This window comes from Drosophila willistoni (genome assembly GCF_018902025.1).
Source record: "Drosophila willistoni isolate 14030-0811.24 chromosome XR unlocalized genomic scaffold, UCI_dwil_1.1 Seg144, whole genome shotgun sequence".
Lineage (NCBI taxonomy): Eukaryota > Metazoa > Arthropoda > Insecta > Diptera > Drosophilidae > Drosophila > Drosophila willistoni.
This window is the reverse complement of record NW_025814057.1, coordinates 8936612-8960045: the sequence shown is the minus strand read 5'-3', so window position 1 is coordinate 8960045 and position 23434 is coordinate 8936612. Positions and strand designations below refer to the sequence as shown.

The 23434-nt window shown below is 38.6% G+C and overlaps 1 protein-coding gene and 2 non-coding genes across 5 annotated transcripts; all 3 read right to left on the bottom strand.

The window, feature by feature from the left end:
* Positions 1-9309: 9309 nt before the first annotated feature.
* Positions 9310-11606, bottom strand: LOC6638637 (DC-STAMP domain-containing protein 2). Of its 3 annotated transcripts, XM_023180155.2 has the most exons (9): positions 11309-11606; positions 10996-11256; positions 10558-10934; positions 10331-10499; positions 9963-10271; positions 9792-9897; positions 9671-9739; positions 9475-9612; positions 9310-9416 (listed from the first exon to the last, which is right to left on the bottom strand). In XM_023180155.2, the coding sequence occupies exons 1-9, from the start codon at positions 11439-11441 to the stop codon at positions 9338-9340; spliced, it is 1641 nt and encodes a 546-aa protein (XP_023035923.2). In that variant the 5' UTR covers positions 11442-11606; the 3' UTR covers positions 9310-9337. The 3 variants fall into 3 exon arrangements, with proteins under 3 accessions (XP_023035923.2, XP_046868166.1, XP_046868165.1); XM_047012210.1 differs by lacking the exons at positions 10996-11256; positions 11309-11606 and having other exon boundaries at positions 10331-10464; positions 10558-10600; XM_047012209.1 differs by lacking the exons at positions 9310-9416; positions 9475-9612; positions 9671-9739; positions 9792-9897; positions 9963-10271 and having other exon boundaries at positions 10337-10464.
* Positions 11607-12418: 812 nt separating this feature from the next.
* Trnae-cuc lies at positions 12419-12490 on the bottom strand. The gene has a single exon. It is a non-coding gene; the product is annotated as a tRNA-Glu (tRNA).
* A 205-nt stretch (positions 12491-12695) lies between these two features.
* Trnae-cuc lies at positions 12696-12767 on the bottom strand. Its single transcript has one exon. It is a non-coding gene; the product is annotated as a tRNA-Glu (tRNA).
* Between the last annotated feature and the right edge of the window lie 10667 nt (positions 12768-23434).

Genomic DNA, 23434 nt, shown 5'->3' with positions numbered 1-23434 from the left:
CAAAAACGACGACCACACCAGAGGCGCCCCCGTCCTGGCTGATGACGTTGATGGAGCTATCGAAGCTCTGGCATATTCACTTTTCACTCTCTCTCTCGCTCTCGCACTCTCTCTCTCTTTCCCTTGCGTTTTTAGAGTTATTATTAACAGCGGCTTTGATTGATGCCCCCCCACACACACACATACACACACACACTCACTCACAGAGACGCCGGGCAGCGGACTTCACCTTCTGCTTCGGTCATGGCCCGATAATTGAAATATGTTTTTCCTTTTTTTTTTTTTGGTTGTTTTTCTCTCTTCTCTTCTTGTCTGGGAGCAATAGATCAAAGTGAGATCAATTCCAAAAGCCGAGGTTGAGGTTTCTTTTTTTCGCTTGATGATTTGATTAATTTGAGTGGCGATGATGCTCTGATGCTTTGATGATGTGTGGATAGGGATTGGTTTGGATTGAATTGGTTTGGATTGAATTGGTTTGGATTGGATTGGATTGGGTTAGGTTCGCTTCACTTCATTTCGTCGTTCTTGCTTTACAACTAATTAAAACATAACCGAAAGAAATTTATGTTGACCAATAAAAGAAAACAAAAAACAACAACAACAGACAAAACAACATGAAAATGACATCTCTTAAATAGAAAACAAAAGTGAGCAACTTGTTGGTTTTTTCATGTGTTTTTTTTTTGTTTCTTGTTTTTTTAACTGGTTCCAAATACAACATGTTAAATAAAATATTAAATAATCATAAAAACAAATACATTTTCCCACAGTTAAAGGGCCACCCAAAACAAAAAAAAAGTCAACTACCAATAAAAAACATGAAAATGAAAAAGAGTCAACGAATTTCAATATACACTTAATGTTCATAAAAGCAAAAGAAAAAGAAGAAAACAGCATAAAATGAAATATTTTGAAAGAAAATTTCTTGAAATTCATAAGTATTTATTTTTAAATTTGATATTTAAATGATATTAAATGTTGTTAATTTCGAATCAGAGATTTTTATTTCCTATCATGAAAAAGAAATTCCAATAATCAAATTATGTATGCAGGTATTTATTATGGGCAATATCCTGCAAAATACTAAGAGTTTGCAATCGCCAATATACCCATTGTGAAGAAAAGTGTATTAGAAAAACGACAAGTAGTCGACGAGAAACTTTTGTAGTACATGAAAATGTCATTCGCATAACACAACCAAAAAGACAACAACAAACGTTGATGATGATGATGATCATGGTGATGATGATGCTTATGATGATGGTAATGTGTAGTGGGGAAGGGTGCTGGAAAAAGAGGATTGGGCCAGAGGGGGTAAACGAAACAACGCACAAAGTTTGAATTCTTCCCCGGCAGCCGCACTTGGTCCCCCCCACATTTCGGCCCAAAACTGTGCGGCGACTACCTTCTCAAGCTCTCTTTCCATTATGACACTTTCTGGTAAAGTTGGTGGCACCTTTGTGCTATTGTTGTAGTTGTTCTTGTTGCGGTAGAGAGATAACAGTCCAACAAAATGTTTGATGTACTTGAAAGTTAATGTTTTGTGGTGTCAACTTTTTGTTGTTGCTGTTGTCTGCTTCTGGTGTGTTGCTGTTGGGTTTTGCAATGGGTTGGAACAGCTTTTTTAATGGCGGGTTTTCTCTAATTTGCCTCAACATAAATGACCCTTTTTGTAGTTTGTGCTGCTGTTGTTGTTGTTGTTGTTGTTAGTGTTTTGCTTCTTGGTTAATTTTTGTTTTATTTTTCGTCTTTTTAGCTAATCGTCGAGATTTTGAGATTTCTATTCTGCACTGCATGAACTTTAACCCTTTTCACACGCTCTCCAAATTCTTCAATTACATTTTGTACATACTTTTGCTTTTAAGGAATTACACAGCAACAATCACAAGACAAACAACAACATATGTACCATAAGAAAAGAACATTTTAACAATTTAACCATTTTTAACTGCCTTACATTTTTCGGTCTTAAAAAATATATATGTATGTATGTGTGTACATACATATATTCCCTATGAATATGTATGCATATTTATCTTATGATATATGAAAGGGAAAAAATTATTTTCCCACGCAAATTAACACTTGACTTTGTTTTCATTTGAATATTTGCACAAGATGACTTCATTTTTTTTTTGTGTATTTCGGTTTTTTTCCTCTACGCTCCCCTTCCTCCCTCCCTTGTTGTTCAATATAGTTTTTTTTTCTTTCATTTATTTATTATTGTTGACTTTGTGGCCGCCCCGTGCCCTTAGCCCCAATCCTCCCACCTGTAGCACCCCTCTCTCTCTCGCTCTGACAAAATTGGTGTCTGTGCCTCATTGTTGTGGGTGTTGGCCGTATTGAAGTTGTCATTGTTTTAAATTTATGTATGTGGTAATATTTACAGTTACAATTTACAGTCACTTGCATTGTGTATGCGCTTATATATGTTTATATATTAAGTGTGTATGTGTGTGTGTGTGTGTGTGGCTATGTGTAATTCCAAGAGGTCTAAATAAGGTGTCTCAACGTATTCAAATCCATTGCTTATACAATTGCAATCAACTAATTTCCTTAGTCCCTTCATTGTGTATCTTGTTATGCCCTAAAAGAAAATATGTTTATTATGCGATCAATTGACAAGCAAGACGAGAAGATTAGAAGAATGCTAAGCCAACATGGCGGATGATTTATTTTTGCTATCTAATTTGGTCTCTATTCTAATAGAAGATATATAAATCGGAGTGGTTTGATCTGTGCTGATGATGAAAATAAGACAATTGTAGTTAGGCTCTCTCTCAGGCTTGTCCAGCAACTCCAGCAATTTGATGATCGTAAAAGAAAATAGAATGACAATTCTTAAAAATTACTTGGTTATTTTATTTAACTTAACAAATGCCAATTTAACAATAGAAATTCTTTTCAATAGTTTGCTGAAAGTGCTTCAACCATCTTGAGATAGAAATTATATGGATACCATATACGATTGCACACTTCTTCATAGGTCTTATTCGATTGCGACTTATTGCTTCTCTCATTTCGCAATGAAACAAGAGAGAGAGAGATAGGAAGAGTGCCAGTGATACGAAAGTAAAGTCATAGATAAAGCAACTAAGCTAAGCCAATACAAATCAAAAAGGGGTAGTCGGGAATGAACTTTTGTAGAGACTGTACACTCTATCCAATCAAGGCGAAAATAAAAAGCACAAAGGCAACTTGCACTATATATATATATGTATGTATGTACTTGCAATTGCCAACCAGCAAGCCAGCCAGACACTCGAAGAAAATAAATTCAAACTTCTTGAGCTGCAAGGACTCAGGACTTGGCTCAGCTGTCTGGCATATGGGTGTGTATGTGTGTGTGTGTGTGGTGTTCTGACCAAACGAGTAAGAGAGAGAGAAGAAATCCAGTCAGCTTGGATTTTATGCGCTAGAAACAATAAAATTGCTTTCTCTGCAATTTCTTTTACTTATTTGCCATAGAGAACACACACACACACACACACAGAGAAAGATAGAAAAAAAACAAACTCGAAGAAATGAGGAAAAAAAACTGAGAAGTCCTCCATAGATTGAGATATGGATAGCATAGCAGTGGAGGATGACACTTGTGTCATACGCTCAGCCAGCCATAAGCGCAAGGATCAACTTTTCTCAATCTCTCTTTTGTTTGCATTTCATGTCCTTTTTTCTTTTTGTCGCTATCACTTGCTCTCCCTCTCTCTCTTAGCTGCAATTGGATTCGAAGACAAACTTGAATAGGAACAGGATAGAGATGAGGAAGCAGAACCTGCACAGATTTGGTTCAGCAAATTAGCTTCATTAATGTGCTTGGGAGGGCTGGGACGGCATACTGACTTTCTCCCCCTGGAAAGACATGGAGAGAAAGAAAGAGAGAGCGAGATGGAAATAATATATATCCTCTTAGTGCCGTAGTTTTTTTTTTCGCTTCTTGCGCTGCATTCGCTTTCATTTTTGCATACAATTTTTCTCCGCTTTCGTTTGCTGCTGCTGCTGCTGCCGCTGCCGCTATTCGCATTTCGCTCAATCAGCGTTGAAATTTATTATGCTCCATAATCATTTGTCATCTTTTTCCCATTTTCCATTTCCATTTGGCGCCCGCAGCGCAAAGCATTAAAATTTTTTGCAACATATTTCACGCATTCAGCACAAAGGAATAAAATAAAAAAAAGTAGAAGAATTCCAAAAGCTTGGTCTAATATTGGCAATGACGTGATTTCTATACCCTTGCATGTTACCAATCCAAAAGGATTAAAAACTGTTGTTAATAAGTCCAAGTACCAATTAGGAGATTAACCCTTCAAGTGTTACCTACTTAAACTGTAAACCACAAATACTTATAATGTTTGTATAAAGGAAAGGAATTGGAATGCTTTCGACTTGTATTAACTACCTTCTTAAATCGAATACACATATAAGTTAACAAATTCCCTTTGCCTTGGCCAATTTGTAAGCCAAATGTGGCAACTTTTCCAATGAGCAAGGGTATAAAAAATGGCAACCGGCAATGCCCGGAATACGATGCTCCATTTGCCCTACGGTCTACGACATCAGGTCATAAATATCCGGAATATTGTTAAGAATATAACAATTCTTCTATTCTTTGTTAGGAAGAGAAAGGGAAGGAGAGAAGGAGAGAGAGAAACTAATGTCAGTTGACCATTGGCACTTGATACATTTTTATTGCATTCGGATTTTTATGGCTAAATCACACACACACACATACAAACAAAGAAGAGAAACGGTGCAATAAATGTGGCCTTCTGACGGCCATCCGCCATGTTGCCAAAACGTGTGGGCAGTTAGCAAATAGTGGCAAAGATTTGGTAGCTCTACCGATAAACAGCAAATTCGCCCGTCACCCGTCTCCATCTAAAAATTTCTATACCAAATTTCCACATGGCAATTTCATTGACAAAAATACCGAATTGAACCTTCAAAAACGGTGGGTGTCCCAATTCGATTCGGAATAAAGGGAGAGACAGTGTTCATGGGGGAATGAGGCAAGAGCTGGCTTAATAAATTTCATGAAAATCCAACAATGAAAACAAATTTTCTTCTTGCATATATTTTCTTGTTTTTCCATTCGCATTCTTTGTATGCATGCCAAGGGCATTCCATTCCATAAAGAAAAATCCATAATTCATGCATTCGCAAATAAAAATAAAAAGTAAAAAACACAGAAAAACACAATGAAAATATTAACATCAACAATAAAATATGAGCAAGAGAATGTAAATCGCTTTCCATAATTCATAGAGTTGCGTCGACACTCTGCTGCCCACCCTGCTCCTCGTTCATATCGTTGTTTTGTTCATTTCATTTCATTTCATTTCATTTTTTTCGGGGTTCTACAGATTTCCAACGAAGGGTCGTAAACCCAATGACGACGACACCATGATGACAAAAAATCGAGGTTCGTGCTTATGCCAATGGCCATCCTTCTTGTAGGTCGTAAAACTAATGAAATTTCAATTCGTGTGACGCGACATCACCTTGCTCCGCGACGCCCACGATAAACGTTATAAAGACGTATGTTAGGGGCTGTGTGTGTGTGTGTGTGTGTGTGTGTGTCAGAGTTCCTTCATCTTCTATCCCTGGCACGATGGTATTTTCAAAATTCCACGAAATATTCGCGACGAAAATTCATAAATTTTCCAAAAACAACACCATCACACTTTGACCACTACCAGGACACAATGCTGAGATGGCTACCCAGACGGACCAGCAACGGAAGCAGGTTCGCTTCCAGGATGATACTGGCAACGACAGGTGAATTTATGATGAAGTGCAGACGTCAGCACATCGTGGGTGTGTGCATGTGTGTGTGTGTGTGTGTTTTTTGTTCTTCTCTACGCAACTCGCGTGTAAATTATGAAAACGAGCGATAAAAACGAAAGTAATTCAAAAATCTTCGTGTGTGAGTGTCTCCTTGGATTGTCTTCCTAAATTGTTACAACTCACGCCCACGCCAAAGGGACTCTATTTCCCACACACACACACTCTCTCTCTCTCTCTCTCTCTCTCTCTCTCTTTCTCTCTCTTTTACAGTGTACAAGGTACACACAGATTTATATCGTTAAATTTATGATCCTGTTAGCGCCACTGCACTTCGCTTATCTCTACTGTAGCATCGTCATCATCATCTTCATCGCGATAGCCAGGGGCAACTTCATGTTTGTTTATGGGCCAGTGGAAAGAATGAGTAAATGTGTTTATCTCTTTATTGTCTATACCTGATTTTCACTTTTTGTTGGTCATTTGTTTTGATTTAGTGAGTTTTGTTGTTGTATAGGCGTGACGTTAGGGGATAAAGATACATACGCTTGACCTTTACTTCATACTTGTTCTGTATTTTATATATTTAAATGGGGGATGCCCAAATGAATTCATTATGAAAGTCATTGTAAGGTGTGCAAGCTTTTGAAATAACTATGCATTGCACACTTTATTGGAATTTTAAAACAATTTTTTGACAATATTTAGGGAAAAGTCAATAAACATCTGAATGCCATTAGTAGCGTCTTATTCACCTACTTTAGTTGACTAAAGTTAAGTTTTGAAGTTAAGTAATCTCATTTTAAATTGTTGATAGACTGTTATGCATTTACTCAAGCACTACGTAATTAAAACATTCGCCCTCTACATTAATATTGACTTGCAATTGTTAGTGCACTTTTAATAATATCTACATATTACACGCTCACCACTCGCACGCATCACGTACTTACATATGTATGTGTTGGCTTAAAGTTATGCATATGTCTCACCCGTGTAGTATATATGTATGTATGAGCACATGTCTTTGTATGTATTAACGGTAATTGACGCCATTTTGTTGTGGCGGCATACACGCAACACAATACGCCATTGCAATTTTTATATAAATAACTAGTCTGATTTCTTATATGTATGTCTTGACGCTCAATTAAATTGCACTAGTGTTTCTATTAGAAAAATGAGAAAACGCTGACATTAGTGGGCGGAAGAAAATGGGATTGTTCGGTGAGGTGAGGAATACCTCAACATTGAGTGAATAAAAAAATTAGCCAACGGAAATTGACTGCTACACGCGATTCGGTGATCAAGTAGTGAATTTGAAAGCTCGAACAAGGACTTGGTGTAACCATATTTATTTAATTTCATGTGTTTGCCTTTAAACTTGTAATTAAGGGAAACTATTCACCTGGTTCAGCCCAAAAACCACCCATTCATCTATTCAAAGAGTGACCAACACACAGTACATATACACTGACATACACATGCACACACACACACCCACACTCTCATAGATATGCGTTTATTTGAAAAGTGTTTGCACATTTTGTGGGCGTGCCGTACAATTGCAATTAGGCCTTGTTGCTGGCATGTGCCACCGGGAGCAGGAGAATGTGAAAAAGATACGTAAAAGATACGTTTACGTTTAGTATACGGTTTAGCGTTTGTTTCACTGTGGTTGGACCAAATGTTGAGATAAGAGAAAGAGTGCAAATGGAACGTGCCGTTTTTCGAAAGCACTGTTAAAATTGCTACAGTGGTTAGTTAGCTAACTAGGACCTCAAGACTATTTAGAGTCTAAAGTTTACAGCTAAAAAGAAACTTTCGTTAGGTTTACTCAATTTCTAGAGAATGAAACTTGTAGAAATTGTTGAGGCAATCAATTTTTCAAACGTTCTAAACCACTGTGCGTGCACCTCGCATTCTCATTTTCTTTATCCTCCTACTGTGTAGACAGAGGTAAAGAGGTAAAGGTAAAGGGTAGGGTATTACCCTTTTTGCACTGCACATTGTGCGGTTAGCAACGCTTTGTTCTCACCTCGGCGCGCACATTTTCATTCCTTTTACGTATCGGCGCTTTCGGATCTTTAACAAAATTGCCAAACCGCAGCGAAAGCGCAACCGCGTGTAATGTGAGATGATGTGAGGCGCCTGATTAAGTTGAGCCAAAAAAAAGAGAGAAACAAAAAGACCCCAAAGAAAACCGCAAAAGTCGAATATCCCTACTAACATTGGTGCTGGGGTTTTTTTTTTCTTTGGTTTGTGTTCTCTATTGAAATAAGATTTTGCATCTCAATCATTTAAATATTTATTCAAGTTGTTTGCTTTGCATTTGCATCTGGCACATCCTCTCATTTCGTCAAATTATTTTCTTACAATTTTCCACACAATTAGAGATGGAAAATGCAAATCCTTGAGAACACTTTTCCATCTCATCCTCTCCTCTCTGTTTCTCGAGCAGCACACACATGCTTTCGACTAACTGACTCAGAGAGTCTTAATGCTGCAAAGTTGCAGCAGTAGTTGAATTTTTGTCAAGATACATTTGTATCTGAAGCTTAAGTAGCTCGACAGTTTCTTACTTATGACGAAAATGGAAATGATGGTGGAGGAGGAGGAGGTCGGGGATTGGGGGCCCGGCACTTGAAAATAAAAACCTATTTTACTTGCCGAAAAAAAAAACCCCATCCCGTATGGGAAAACTTTTCGACGAATTTTTATATTTATCTGCCCTACTTTTGTCTATGTGATGGTTGTAGGGTAGAGCGGCCGGGCGTTCTGCGAATCGGGGGGCGTGCCTGAAATAGGCGTTTTCATCGTTCTATCCAGTGTCATCATCATAAAGAAACAAGAGGACGGCAAAAGTTTTTCAATTTTTGTTACAACTTTAACAACTACACCTCTGCCTCCGACGTCTCTGCCTCCTTTTTGCGCCTTTTTGTAGGCTGGCTATCCTTATTGTAGAAGGTACATTCCATGTTTATACATGCTACATGTATATGTATATGTATGTGTATAGGTAGGTAGTATATATAACCCCAAGTTGTGTAAACATTTGTAGTTTACTTTCAGTTCAGTTCAGCAGGCTCGTAAAATCTGTCCGTTTCGTTTCGTTTCGGTTTTGCGCTTGAACTCCAAAAGAACATTTTGTAACTGTCTCGTAACTCAGCCGGGTCAGGTCGACAGAGTCCTATTGCCTGGTGCCGTAAACTCATGGTTAATGTACGTAAGTTTCTGGGTTTATTTTGCCAACAGCCTGCCTGCCCAGCCATCCAACCCAGCCCATTCTATCCTTCTCGATTGAATTAGAAAATTATGCTAAAAGTTATTTGGATTAAAAGACTCCAGACTTTGTCTATTAAGGAAATTAGGTAATGGCATAGAAAATTACTACCATAACACTGTTCAAACAAAAATAGAAAAAGGTCAGAAAAAAATACAAGAAATCAAATGCAAAACAAAAAAGTTTCCTATCTCGGGAATTCGAGCTTCTTGGGGTAAGAGCGGGATATTCTCAAGATTGAATTGATTTTTCAAAACCTTTTATATTTTTTTAAGCACTTTTGTGACGATCATTGCATTTTATTCCATCGGGTCTATATGAATTGCTCTCAGAATCGTCCGAAGAGTCCCTATGCGAAAAGAGATATTAAAAATCATTAGTTTTCACCTTGAATTAGAAAAACTTACTCAATTTCAGAGATGTCACTGTAGTCACCATAGACACTGGGTGGATTGCACAGTATACAAGAACAATTAGACTCTGCGAAACAAACTTGGCAATAGATGCCGTTACAATTGGGTGTCCTGCAGCTAACATTATCCGATCTATAAGGCATAGTAATTATTAACTTTAATACACACACAATCTGATAGAGTAACTAACATTGTTAGCGCTTTGTTACAAATGAGGCAAACTTTGCCAAGGTAGTTGCCAGTTAAACGACCGCAGCACCTATAAAACATTTATGAGAAGGCTATGCAACATTTTAAAAGTTTGCTTTTACCAATTTTTAAGTGTGTGATACCACATAATACAGATAAACTCTTCGTCCTGATTGGCATAGGTGTGTAGAGAACGAGCTTTGCGACGAGCACCCTTTATAAATGTTTCTAAAATGTTAATGAATTGAGATTGGCTATACATTTGTAGTGTTTAATATTTTCTTGTCCTCTACCTCTATCCTTGAGAATGCGTCGACATAAATACTGGGCCCGAGTACTTCCATGCTCAGGATAAAAACAAGTCATGACACGATGACGTAAGCGCAAGCTATACGGTTCCCAGATTAACAGAAACCATGCCATAATGCATAGCACGAAAATCTCCCAATAGTTTAGATATTTAGGTGGTCCCGGTATTGGCAAGCATTTCACTGTATCTATAAATAAATTCTTGACCAATGGCTCAAAGCCATGGACCACGCCACGAATTATATTACCGATCATGCCACCACCTTTGATCACAATCTTTGTATATGGACGAGCTGCAAAGAATAAAAGTTCTATATCTCAATATATGTATATATCAAATATATCAACCTACGCTGCAATTCAGCTGTTCTATGAGAATGATAGGACATCAAAGCCATCATCCAATAGAGACTATAGTCCACAAAGCAAATGGTAAACAGTTGAAAACCCGTGATGATCAGAAAGAGTACCGAGCGTGTCATAATACTGATTTCGATAGGCAAAAGGCGTAAGGAAGTTATCTATACATAGCGTCTCCTGAGTATACTGGCTAAACAGTAGATGAAATTATTGAAATACCTTCACATATCGCGTTTGTTCGTAAGCCCGCAAAGGCAAAGCACTGACACCCATCAAACGTTGCAGTTGCTTATCGTAGGAGTAAAAGTCCTGCATCAAATAGACATTGGCATAGTCATTGCTGCCCAAATAGTGCATTCGAAAATATATTGATTTTAATAGGACAGTCAAAATCAATATAAACACTACCGTATCCAACCATAGGAATACGATTAAAAAGCTTTGCATTTGCGATTCCAAATGACGGCTTATCTCGTGTTCTAGTATTACATCGCTACTGTTGCCTATTTTACTGGTAATTCCAGACTGACGATTATGATCGAAAGTAATGGTTACCTCGAATATAGAATGGATTTTGGCAAAGCTAACATAGAGGTCTGAAAAACCAACAAATGATATAATTAATCGAGTCCATAAATGATTTCCCTTTCTACATACGTTGAAAGATGTCTTCGAGCAGATTCTGCTGTAGCTGTAGATTCCCATCGAAAAAGGATGAAAGCTCTTTTAAATTACCACAGAACCATTCGAAACGCTCCTTGGCCATGCAAGCTTTGTTCTCATGACCAAATTTTGCCCGGCACTCCTGAATGCTTATGCTTCCGGCACCAATACAACGATCATAGGGATGACCCATTTGATTTTCAAAGGAAGTTTGCTGAAGGCGCAACCATTCTGCACACGTCCTATAGCTGGAATCTGAAAAAACGAGCATTTTGAGTGTTTTTTCATTAGCTTGCTTCAAACATACGTATTGTGGCAATGGGACCCCCCAAATGATTGAGGACCCTCTCCAAATGCTCCATTATTTTGCGGACCTCAGACATGGTGGTATTAATGGATTGTTCGACAGCGTAAATAGGATCTCCCATAATTTCATGCATTGGAATCAGAGCCTGCTTTAATAATGTTTGCCCACAAGAGATACAGTGGGCCAAAATCCCAATATTTCGTATAATATTCAACACAGGTCCTGTAACTGCTATGAAGAATGCAAAGGCAATGAGTAATGCTCTACCTTTGTAACTTCCCAAAGTGGGCAATGATAAGGCTATTACACATCTGCAATACGATTCATTGAAAACTAAATCAAATATTACACAATTACCACCCACCTAGTCGCTCGACTATAGCAAAGTATTAGCACGAATAAAGCCAACAATATCAATAGCAACCATTTACCATTCAGATCTTGAGATGAACGATGTGGATGCCAATAATACCAAATTAAAACAAGGAAAATGCCCAACACATAGCCCATTATGATGTATAGCATGAAATTATATTGATTATCCATATCTAATGTGCTTTCACTAGCTGGATCATCACTTGGGGGAGGCGATGAAAGAGATTCATCACCTAGCGAAGGTATCCTATATATCGGAGCCTCTCCATCTGATGCTTCAAAAGTATTATTGTCTATATAGTTGTTTATTTTTATTTTCCTCTCCACCCTATCCACTCTAGAACTTTCCGAATCGTCATAGTAATAAGATGTATCTTCCCCCTCTTCATAGGCATTTCTTTGCATTAAAATGCCATGTTGATCTTTGGCATAATAACCGTTATAATCCGTTTCCGAATCACTTTCATTCGCATTTCTTTGTGAATCGGTGGCATCCGATATGTGAGCTCTTTTATGTTTTCGATCACGAGAACTGGGCGACTTTCCATGTTTCTCTTGGCCATTAGTCAAACTCTTTGGCGAGTGACTCATAATGAAAATTTGATAACAATAAATATTTTTAATATAAAACTTTTTGCATAATATTATTTGACTTAAAATGCTCATACGCCCAAACACACACAAACAATGAAAAGATTTCTTCTATGTGGTGGAATAAAAAAGTTCATCATCTTCTTCCCGTACCGGGAATTGAACCCGGGCCTTCCGGGTGAGAGCCGGATATCCTAACCACTAGACAATACGGGATAGTGAAAGAAGCTTTTGCACCACAATCTATGAAATACATTAGATTCTATATAAATTTAAGATGACTTTTCACTTGGCTTATCAAAAGTCTAAATCTAACCTCATGACCACTAAGGATTACTGATCTAGGAAAAAATGTGAAATATATATCAAAATTCGCCTGCACAAAAAAAATAATACTATAATAATACGAGGGAAAAAAAGTTTCCCATACCGGGAATCGAACCCGGGCCTTCCGGGTGAGAGCCGGATATCCTAACCACTAGACAATATGGGACTTGGATCTTTGTAGCCCAAAAACCAGTCTCATTCAATCGACTTGCATCTTTAAAAAGCTGCATCATCTTATGAATATGTGAATATTAATGTGTGTGTATGATAAGCCTTTGCAACAGCAATTTGTGACGTCAATTAACCTTTCTTTCATCTGATTGCGAATTTCGAGAGAATGACTAAGTCTCTTAGTTATGCCATTGTTGAAATGTAAAATCTGATTTAACTTACTCAACTGTGATCTTAGCTAATGGGTATTCCCTCACTTATTAACCTGAAAAACGATGAGTAGTTAATTAATAAGGCTCTTGTGATTTTAGGTTTTATAAAACCGAATCGGAAATATATTCTATTTGTATTTCAATCCTAGTGAATTCGTATTAAGTTTTTGGGGGGTCAAAATCTCTCTGATTTTGAAACTTTTCCAGATAGATGAACTGCAAGCAAGAGGTCAACTTCATATAACCGTTTTTGGCTGAAAATTAATTAAAAACCATTCAACACTCACAATGCATGCAGTTACCCAGTGAATAAAGCACATAATCATCAATTATTCGCACAATTACCGCAAACAAATAAATATTCTTAATTTATTATGTTTTCGAATTGGGCACTCGGCCGCCCACAATGGCATTCGAGATAGAGTGAGAAGCCAGAGTGCGGAGTGCAGACGAAAATCGGCTACGAAAAATATTAAAAATAAATTTTCAACCAAAAAACAACAAATAACAGAATAACAACAACAACAACAATCAGAAGCAAAAAAAAAAAAAAAAAAACCAAAAGATGAAAACCGCTAGAGGGCCATAAGAACTTCGAATATATGGAAGTTTTTACACTCTATATTTTCTTGCAAGCTCCAAATTATTGGAATTTTCCATAAACAAATAATCATGATATGTACAATGGAATCTTAAGAAGTTTTTAAAAAGAGTAAATTAAATAAACAAAAAAGTTCTTACTAGGTTGACTGGATAATTTATGGTAGAAAAATTCCTATAGACCTAGTGACCTTTCAGACTGTCGTGCTTTATAAATTAAGACTAAATTTAAAGTTAATTACATAACAAAACGCGAGATTTTTATCCCGAAAGAGTATAGGAAAAGTTAACAGAAATTTTCGGGTAGACGAGGGCAGACGAACTTGGTTTACCGTATGGAAGATTGAGATTGATGTTCATAAATTAATTCTTTGCAGACGTTGATGTCGTTACCGTCTCCCCGCAAGCACACCCACTCCACTTCCCACCGCACCATGCTCTACACACACACACAAACACACACACACACCAGTGTCGTGTGCACCTCCGTTTCCAAAACGGATCTCGACGCTTACTGAGTCGAGAGGCGATAAATTTCATAGATGCATTTGGTAATTTCAATTTGTTTTAATGTGTCGTCCTTCTCCTACTACATACATATGTATAGAAGTATATATGTATGTATATATATATATGGATATGGTTATGGATATGGTTATAGGCGTAGAAGTAGATATATGTATGTATATATATACACATATAATTTGGGGTTTATTGGCCGTGTGGTCGGTCGGTCGGTCTGTGTGTCTGTAGATCTTCTGCTATTTTTGGGTCTGGCCTCGTGGGATGAAAGACCAATTGTCGCTGCTTATCAGACTGAATAAGTGAGGGTACGTCGGCAAAGCTTTTGAAGTTGCCCAAGGGCGGAAATGTATTTGCATCTTGTTTCCACATAAAGTTGCATTTATATATGCCTCTCTCTGTGTGTGGAAACGTAAGTTCTGGATTATAAAGTGAGGGAAAGAAAGTTTTTTTTTTTCCAACATTTTGCCATTTGCCATAGAACTTATTTCATCGTAAATCAATTTCTTTTCGATGCGGATGTCAAAATTTTGTATAACATTTCCGAAAATTGTATTTCCTCTCTCCCCATTCCTTCATATAAATTATATTTCATTTGGATTCACCCTTGGCTAAACATAAGTCATAGAGCTTAGTCATACTGGCGCCTCCATTAATTTTCCAGGGATTAGAGAAGAGGATTTTTCTTTTCCATCTTCTAACATTTTCATCATAATTAATAAACTGTCGTGGCTAAACTGGCCAACCTGGCCCGGCCCGCCCAAAATGTCTTTTGGTAATTTTGTTGTTTTTTTCGTTTCTTTTTTCATTGTTGAACAGATTTACTTTTCACATAAATTGTTACGGTTACATGTCCGTCACATAAAATAGCTTTATTTTTACCAAACGCTTACCACACTTTCATCATATGTACAACTTGGGTGTCCGTGCTGCCGTTACCGCCGACACCGCCTCGCCCCGCCCCGGCTTAGAAGTTATGTGAATGTTGTGAGAAAATTTGTTGACGTTTTACCTTTTGAATAGTTTCCGCAATGAAGTGACAATATATATATGGTTAGAGAGTCATTGCAGTTGAATTGCATTTCCCCGAAATTGTTTAAAGTCATCAAAGAAATGTTTCCTAACCATTTTCGAAAAACAAAAACTTCCGACCATCTCCGCTGTCTCTCCTTTCCCCTTTTGCTCCTCTTTGCTTGCTGGCCAGCGGTCAGCAGTTTCATTTCTTTTCATTAGTCTCCATCTACGGCGCTAAAAGTCATAAAATGTAACTGGTTACTGGGCACAGCACAAAATGTTCTCGTAATTCTCTTGCGAGTATGTGACTACCGACGACGACGACGACTGACTACCTACAAATTTACTGGTCTTTTACTATGTAATATCTGTGTTACTGGCACAACCAGACAAGACAACCGACCAGCAGAGGGGGAGTGAGAAGTCTTTGAATGGAGGGGCACAGCTAAAGCGCGGCATTTTATTAATGAAAAGCGCAAAAGTTGTTCTGTTTTTAGGTTTTTTTCTCGGTTTTTTTTCTTCCCATCATGCGTGTGGCCTAGATTGGGGTCATAAGTTAGGGCTAAAACGGAGATTTGTTAACTGAAAGTGAGCGGCAGCTTCTGCAAGCGAACCAAATTAAGTAATTAACAATGAGAGAAAAAATTGTATTTTTATTTACAGTAGAAAACCGGTGAATTTGTTAAAAAAAAAGAGTTAGTTTTTATACACACAAAAAACTCACTTGCAATTAGGCACATACTTGACTCTAAAGAAGAAGTAACAAACCCAAAGAAAGCAAATAAACCTTGGCCTTAATCAATATCTCGAGTCTATGAATTGAATATAACATTTTGGAATCAGTTTGTCTTGTGAGTTATTTATTTTTAGCACTAGACTCTGAAGAGTCAAAACATAAAAATGAAAACTCTATGCATGGAGGGGGTCCCCCATGAAATGGAAGACAAGAAACCAAAAAAAAAAAAGAAAAACTAAATGCAATGAAATTGAATTTAACGGATTTTTCTGCTACTACTACTACTCTCCTCTACTTCCCCCTCCCCCCCCACCTCGGGCTCTGTATGAGACACTCGTTTGTTGTCTCTGTCTGTCTTGTTGTGTCTTGATCTTGAACACCCACCAGAATATTTGTTGTTGTTTTCTCTTTTGGTTTTGGCATGTCGTTGGCATCTCTGGCGCATGTTAATTATGCGGACTACCTATGCTTAGTGTCTGTCTCCCAAGCCCCATCTCTACCCCCCACCCCCCCATACCCGATCCGCCATCCGCCATCCCCAATCCTCATGCCCCAGCGGCGTCGGACTCATTTGCCCCGCATCTGTGCGTCGCACCCCTTTATTCAGCTGTCAAGATGTGGGCCGTGAAAAGACCTTGACTCTTGAAGATTTTGATTTTACTTTTGTTGCTGTTGTTGTTGTTGTTGTATTTTGATACGATTTATACAGTTTTTGATTCATGGCATCGCCTCTCTCAATAGCAATTCATTTCGTAGGCCAACCATGTCGCCATATTTGTCGCTGCTTGGCAATAAGAATTTTCAAAAATTTCAATTCAATCAGCAATTTGCATAAATTTGCAATTGTTACCAAAAACAGAGCGAACTGAGCGTTTACACATAGTCTTTGGCTAAGAAGCTAAAGCTTGTCTTTTTAAGGGAAGATTAGCCAGTCCAAGAAGAACTCCGTTATAGGCCGCTGACCGACAAAGAAAAGAGGGTTTGGTTTGCTTCGGTTCGGTTCGATTCGGCTCGATTCGGACATAGCCACAAAGTGTGGCAGCTGGCAGCTAACAGCTAATGGGACAGCAGAGTGACAAACCACCGATTGAGTGACGAGCGAGTGGGCGATATACCAAGAGCTGACTTGGTCTTGATGATGGACGGCCATCGATAGGCTAAATAGGGCCCCTCAATCTTCTCCCTCCCCTCTAACTCTTCCTTCTCCCTTGTCAATGGCAAGAATTAACCCCCTCGCCCACTTGATGTCTATAGTTAGATATATTTTATAAGTAGAAAAAGTTGATCTACCAGAAGTGGAAAGACCTGCGCCAAACATTTTGGCAAATTTGTTTCGATTCATTTCGTTTCATTTTGTCGCGCGGATAACTAAATAGAACCTATATGTAAATCTGTGTATGTGTGTGTGTGTAGGTGAGGGGGGCGGCGGATCAAGAGCAGTCGCAGTGGCAGTGACAGGGGGCATCTTGTTGTATCTAGCATCTGTCTGAAATATCGTACGATTTTGTATATATAAAACAAGATCAATATGTCAGGCATAAAACAACATGCATAATTATGTGAACAATTTAATACTCTTGCCTATAGAAAATCGAATGCAAAACTTATGAAATATTATCATTTAACCAAATAGTTAAACTCTCAAACTCTTTTGAGCTCATCTCGTTTATCTTCTGATTAGACCCTTGCGTCACATAGTAGCTATTAATACCCTTAATTGTAAGCGTATAGGCATAAATATCGCCAACTGCTGCCGCAAGTTTCTATTTTGAGATATTCTTTCTTGTTCAGTGGGCTGATCGCCGCCTTGTCGCGTTTTTATTTCAGCATTTTTGTTGTTTTTGTGTTATTTTTTTCGCTATATTTAAATGCCCAAACATTTATGCCCCAAGCAGCAGCAGCAGCAACAACAACAACAACAACAAAAACATTGAGGTTTCATTTTTCTTGTTTGGCTTTTTACTAATTTTCTGTTCTGTTTTTATTAATTTTCTAACATTAGTTTTTAATGCGTCGACGCTATAATTAAAGTCGCCATAAAGCTGACAATATTTTAAAAGGCAATTTTCCAAATGCGACAAATTAATGAATTTATGTGACACGTTAGCGGTCGGTCGGACGGTCGTCAGATCCCACCCACCCATTCCCACTCTCTTGGCTGCCACCTGTCTGGTGGCTCCTCTCTTTCTATTCGGCTGCTATTCAAATCTATATATTTAGAAATAAGTATATACATACACATATAGGTATATGTAGAATTATTCTCTCTGATCCGTGTCTGTTTGTTTGCTGAGTGTCGCCAGGCGCACTCCTGGTACGTGGGCGTGGTGAGTGATTTCAATTTGTTTTTTTGCCAGACAATAATTGAGAAAAAAAAAAACAACAACTCAAAAGTGGAAAAACGATGATTTCATTTAAGAACAAAGAAAAAAAATTCTTTCTTGGAAATTTGGTCAATAAAAATTGTCGTGTGTTTTCTTTTTTGCATTGAGTGTTGTTTTTTTTCGGTTTTGTCACTCACCGAATGCATGATTCGAATATCCACCCAAAGTGCTAGAGCTGCTGAGCATCAGTAGAAAGGAGAGTAGATGGTTAGAGGAGGGTTATAAAGATCGTTGCTTAGGTCGGTCTACCCACACGGCCAGAAAGTGGCGTTCCTGGTTGCAAATTCCTCGACGACATCCTGGGAAACTGTGTGGGCGCCAGACCCAGATGAAGTATGTGTGTGTGTATGTGTGTGGGTCTGTAAACTAAATCAAATCTAGAACCGGCCCTAACTAGCATACTTAACCCATTGAAACCAAATGGGTATGGGGTAATTGTAAACCTTCTAGTCTAAAGTCGATAAGAGTATTTTGAGTTGTTCTTTCAATGAATAACCTATGATGATATTGAATAAATGTGACAGAAATCAGTTACAACATCAAAACAAATATTCTTATTAAGTTAATGAAATGAAATTTTAGTATCAAAAATTAAGTTAATCTTACAAAAAAGTTAATAACCACAAACTTTCATCACTGTAGAAGAAAGCCATAGGCATTGAACATGTTCAAGGCTTAAAACTAGTTGAGAATTACAATTAAATGAAATGAAATAAAGATTAGCTTAGCAGGCTTATTCCTATAAGGCTTCAAATCTAGGCAGATTGGTTAAACAATTCATCCTTTCTACTATTTATCATTAGATTTCACTTCATATCGGTTGTTCTTAAGTATTTAGTTTTCTTGACTGAATTCTCGCTTATGGGTTAAAACTTGTTTTTGAAGGCGCCATGGAAGGCGTTGGCTGAACTTGACTAAGACCGGCCAATAAAACCAACTAAGGAAATTCATGAAGTTCATATTTAGATTTTGAACATTTTCTGCACTCTCTTCGATTTTTAGTTATTGCTGCTGTTGGTGTTTTTGTTGTTGTGGCTGATGTTGGTGTTGTTGTTATTGACCGCACGCGTTTCCATAAACAAAAACAGCAGAAAACTCAAGACCCGAGGCAACTCAAAGCAAAAACAAACAAAAAAACACACACACATACACACACACACAATACATATACATCTACACCAATCGCAACGCGTGGCATCCACAACTTTGGAACAGCATCACCAGCAGAAGCAACAGCAGCAGCATCTTCTGCTTGTTCTTTTGCTTACAGTTTTCGCCTATTTGTTTTCCAAACAAGACTCTCTTTTGCCAGACTGGCAGGCGGGAAGGTTGCCAGCCAACCAGCCAGCCAGCGATTCAGTCAGTCAGTCGACCCCCTCCCACACTATACTCACACTCTTTACCCCACCAACAGCATCAACCTCATCTTCTGGTCTTCGTCGTCGTTCAAGTGCGTTCAATTTTCAATAAATCCATAAAATTTAGTTGTACCCCTCACCAACATCTTGTCTGTCCTATGAAATGAAAATTCCTGCAGCGTGGCAAAACCACAGCAGTTCGGTCGGTGGATGGATCCCTACTGCCTAGCTGATGCCCCCCACCCCCTCCTCCTGCTTCTTATTCTACCTACGATTCATTTCTTTTTCCATCTCATCTTCTACTTTTTTCCTGCTCGGTGGTCGTCATCGTCGTCGTCGTCGTCGTCGTCGTCGAAGTTGTTGCACGGCAGACAACGAATGCTTGGCCTAGCCTGACTGGGCAGCAGCCAGCCAGCCAGCCAGCCAGCCAGCCAGTCAGCCCCATGTCTGTCTGTTGCATTTATTTTTTGTTGCTTTGGTCTGCTCTGCAAGTAAACAATGCAACAGTAACAACATCAGCTTCAAAAGTTGCCTGGCTGAAGTAATGCTGCATGCCATATGATTCATAGCTACAGTGGGATAAATTCACACTCGATTTTAATTGATCTGACATAAATATGAACATAAAAATCGGGACCTTGTGGATTCTCTTTTTAAATTCATCTTTACTTTAAATTTATAAAAGCATTGCAAAAAGTTTGGTAATCTATTATCTAATTGAAACCATTGTGCAAATTAAACAAATCTTCTCAGATACCTAAATGACGAAAGAAAGGAGAAGTGTTGGAATAGCAGGGGGACAGATGAGAGGGCGGAGGAAAGGAACGGGTAATGAGGTGAAGATCTGGTGGTACTCTGCTGTCTGCTCTTGGAGTTGTGAACTTCTGCTGGCTGCATATTTTGCATCCGTTCGTGCATCGTGTTGGTGTTGCCGATGGAAGGTAGCTGAAAGCTGGGAGCTGGTGGCTGTTGGTCTGGTCTGATGTGATGGCTGGTTGGATGGATGACTGGCTGGCTGGCTGGCTGGCTGCTGTGGTCTCAAAACAGCAGACGCATCTGTAACTCATCATTTTCTGAAATATTGCTCTTTTGCATACCTACCTGCTCCTAGGTTGGGTGCCGTTTTTCTTGTTGTTGTTGTTGTTGTTATTGTTGGTACTGTTGTTGGGTTAACAGAACTTAATTCCGTTTTATCAGAGAAGTCGATTTCAATCAACTTGGCGGGCAGTCGACGCCATCGACGCCACCGCAGACATAATTTATTGCCACTTTTCGCATCGATTTTCAGTTGTGTTCAGTATTTCGCATTGATGTTTTATTTTTTGTTTTTTCCTTCTGTGTTTCTGTTTTCTTCTGTGTCTTTGGTGGGTTCTGTGTGTGTGTGTGTGTGTGTGTGTCTGTCTGCCTGTCTATCTGTCTGTCTGTGTGAAGTGGCTGAGAGTGAACTAAGCTGAACTGAAATTTTCATAGAGTGGCGAAACAAATTGATTGTTGAGATGAGCAATTTGAAAGTTAATTGGCCCAGACATTACAGGTACACACACATACACAGACTACTCAAATCTATACACAGATATACCTATACTATATATATATAGGTATATATTAGAGTATCCCAAGTGTTTAATTAATGCAAAAAGAAAAAAAAAACCGAAAAGAAACCCCCATAGATATTCTCTATCCCAAATTGTCCGAGCTCATTGTTGCATTAGATGCGCTTGCCTCCAGTTTCTATCCTGTACTTCTTGAATGGAATCTTACAGGCCACAAAAACCACTTAATCTATTGCCATGGCTAAAACATTGAGAATTGCTTGTGCCAGGGGTCTACTCTACTCTCTCTGTGTGTGTGTGTGTGTGTGTGTGTGTAAATGAAAAACTGGAAAATGGAGATAGGATATGAAGACGGCAAACTGCCAAATGTTTCCTCTCGACTGTTTTTAGTTTTTAACGTGCGTATCTAGGGTGTGGACATGTCTTGTTCTAAATACACTTACCTATAAGTATCATGGGCTAAAGCAAGCTCTTTGCAATGAATTCACATCCTTGTGGCAACTTTAGAAAAAGTTTTTATCCGATTGATGAATTGTTATATTTGACAATGTTTCTGGCATATTCAATTCGATAACTTTTGTTCTTCCATTTTCACTTCAGTTACCAGCTTAAGTCAGCTCTGAGAAAAGTCACTTAGAGAATTTCAACTTCGAAGTGATTTTCCTTTCGTTTTTGCCACTTTTCGCGTGGGCTGTGTAGCTTTCTGGTGGGTGCAGCAACAGCAGCAGCAGCAGCCGTTGCATCCTCCAGCATCATCAACATCATCATCATCCGCATGCAGGCAGGCTTTGCTTCTGGATTATCCTTTGTTACGCATCGACAAGCAGTTGCTTGAGCAACATGAACATCTTCCACGCACATTTCCCCCCTGGAAAAAAAGGAAAGAAAAAAAAAATACGGAATGAGAGTACGATCGAGGCTTAATTGCAAACATTTTGCTGTTCAAGTGAACTCTGATTGCCGCTCTCAGCTCCGTTAATTGGGCAAAAGGAAGAACTTCAAAAACAACAACAACAACAACAACAGCAACAACGAGAAGAGAAACAGCATTTTGGGTGCCACTTTGATGCCTTGCCGATGATACGTAAAAACTTACCAGGACCAACAATAACAACATACCGAAAATTTGCATTTCAAGCAGCCCGCGATTTATGACCCAAGAATGGAGGGAAATAAAGAGTGAGGAAAAGTGTGTGTGTGCGGAGGGGGAGGGGGATGGGGGAGGGAGGAGTGGGATAACTGGAGCCTGTGACGAATCCAATTATGAGGCGCGCCAGCTGCCAACTGTCCAATGAATCGGTTAAACCGGGTGGCTATGGTTTCTGTTGCTGCTGGCTGTTGGCTGCTGCTGCTGCTGACTGCCCGGGTGCCATATGCCCTGACGCGATAATGTGCCATCAAATGGCCATATATAAAATGCATACAAGCAGGATTAAGCGTTTTGTTAACAGATTTATATTGAACTGATTTATGGGTATTCATCGCCATGCGAGATTCCGCGAAATGACGCCAAATTATTTTGATGATAATGATGACAATGTTGGTGATAATGTTGATGCCAATTTTAATAGCCCAGCCTAGTGATTGGTGGACAGTAGAGAGCTAGATAAACCATATTTTAAAGCTTACAAGAGTTACAGACTCCATGGTAAATGAACTTTCGAATGCTTTATCTATAAAAAGAAGATTCGTTGAACTTATTTTATTTTCCAAAATATGTATCTCATTTTGGTCAAGTTTTGTCCGCTTGTTCGGTTTGTTGGCGCTTTCTTTAGCTTCTTTCGATTAAATGCACTTGGAAACGCTTTGTCTTTACACTTTTCAATCCAATTTCTTCGTAGCACAGAAATGTCAAATTCAAGACAAAGTGCATGTCATTTTTCTATTACACTTCAATTGCAGCGTGGGCCAAGGCAAAGGCAAACGGCAAAGTGAAACGGCAAATGCGATGGGTAAGAGGATGTCAGATGGAAAATGGAAGATTGCAGATGGGAAGGTGGTGCACTGGTGGTTGCAAGTGTGGGGCAACACAATTCGAGTTTTGCAATCTAAAGCTTTTCAAAACTAAAAGCTTTTCCCACAACAAAAACAGAAATGAATTAAAATTGATGATAAACAAAATGACGTAAAAAGAAATATAGAAAAAAAAAGACACAAAAAAAAAAAAATATGGAAATATTTTTGATATATCGCGCAAGTTGCCACATGCAACAGCAGCACCGCCACCATCAGTTTTTACAGAACTTTCCACAGTGGACAACCAAATCGATATATATGTATTCT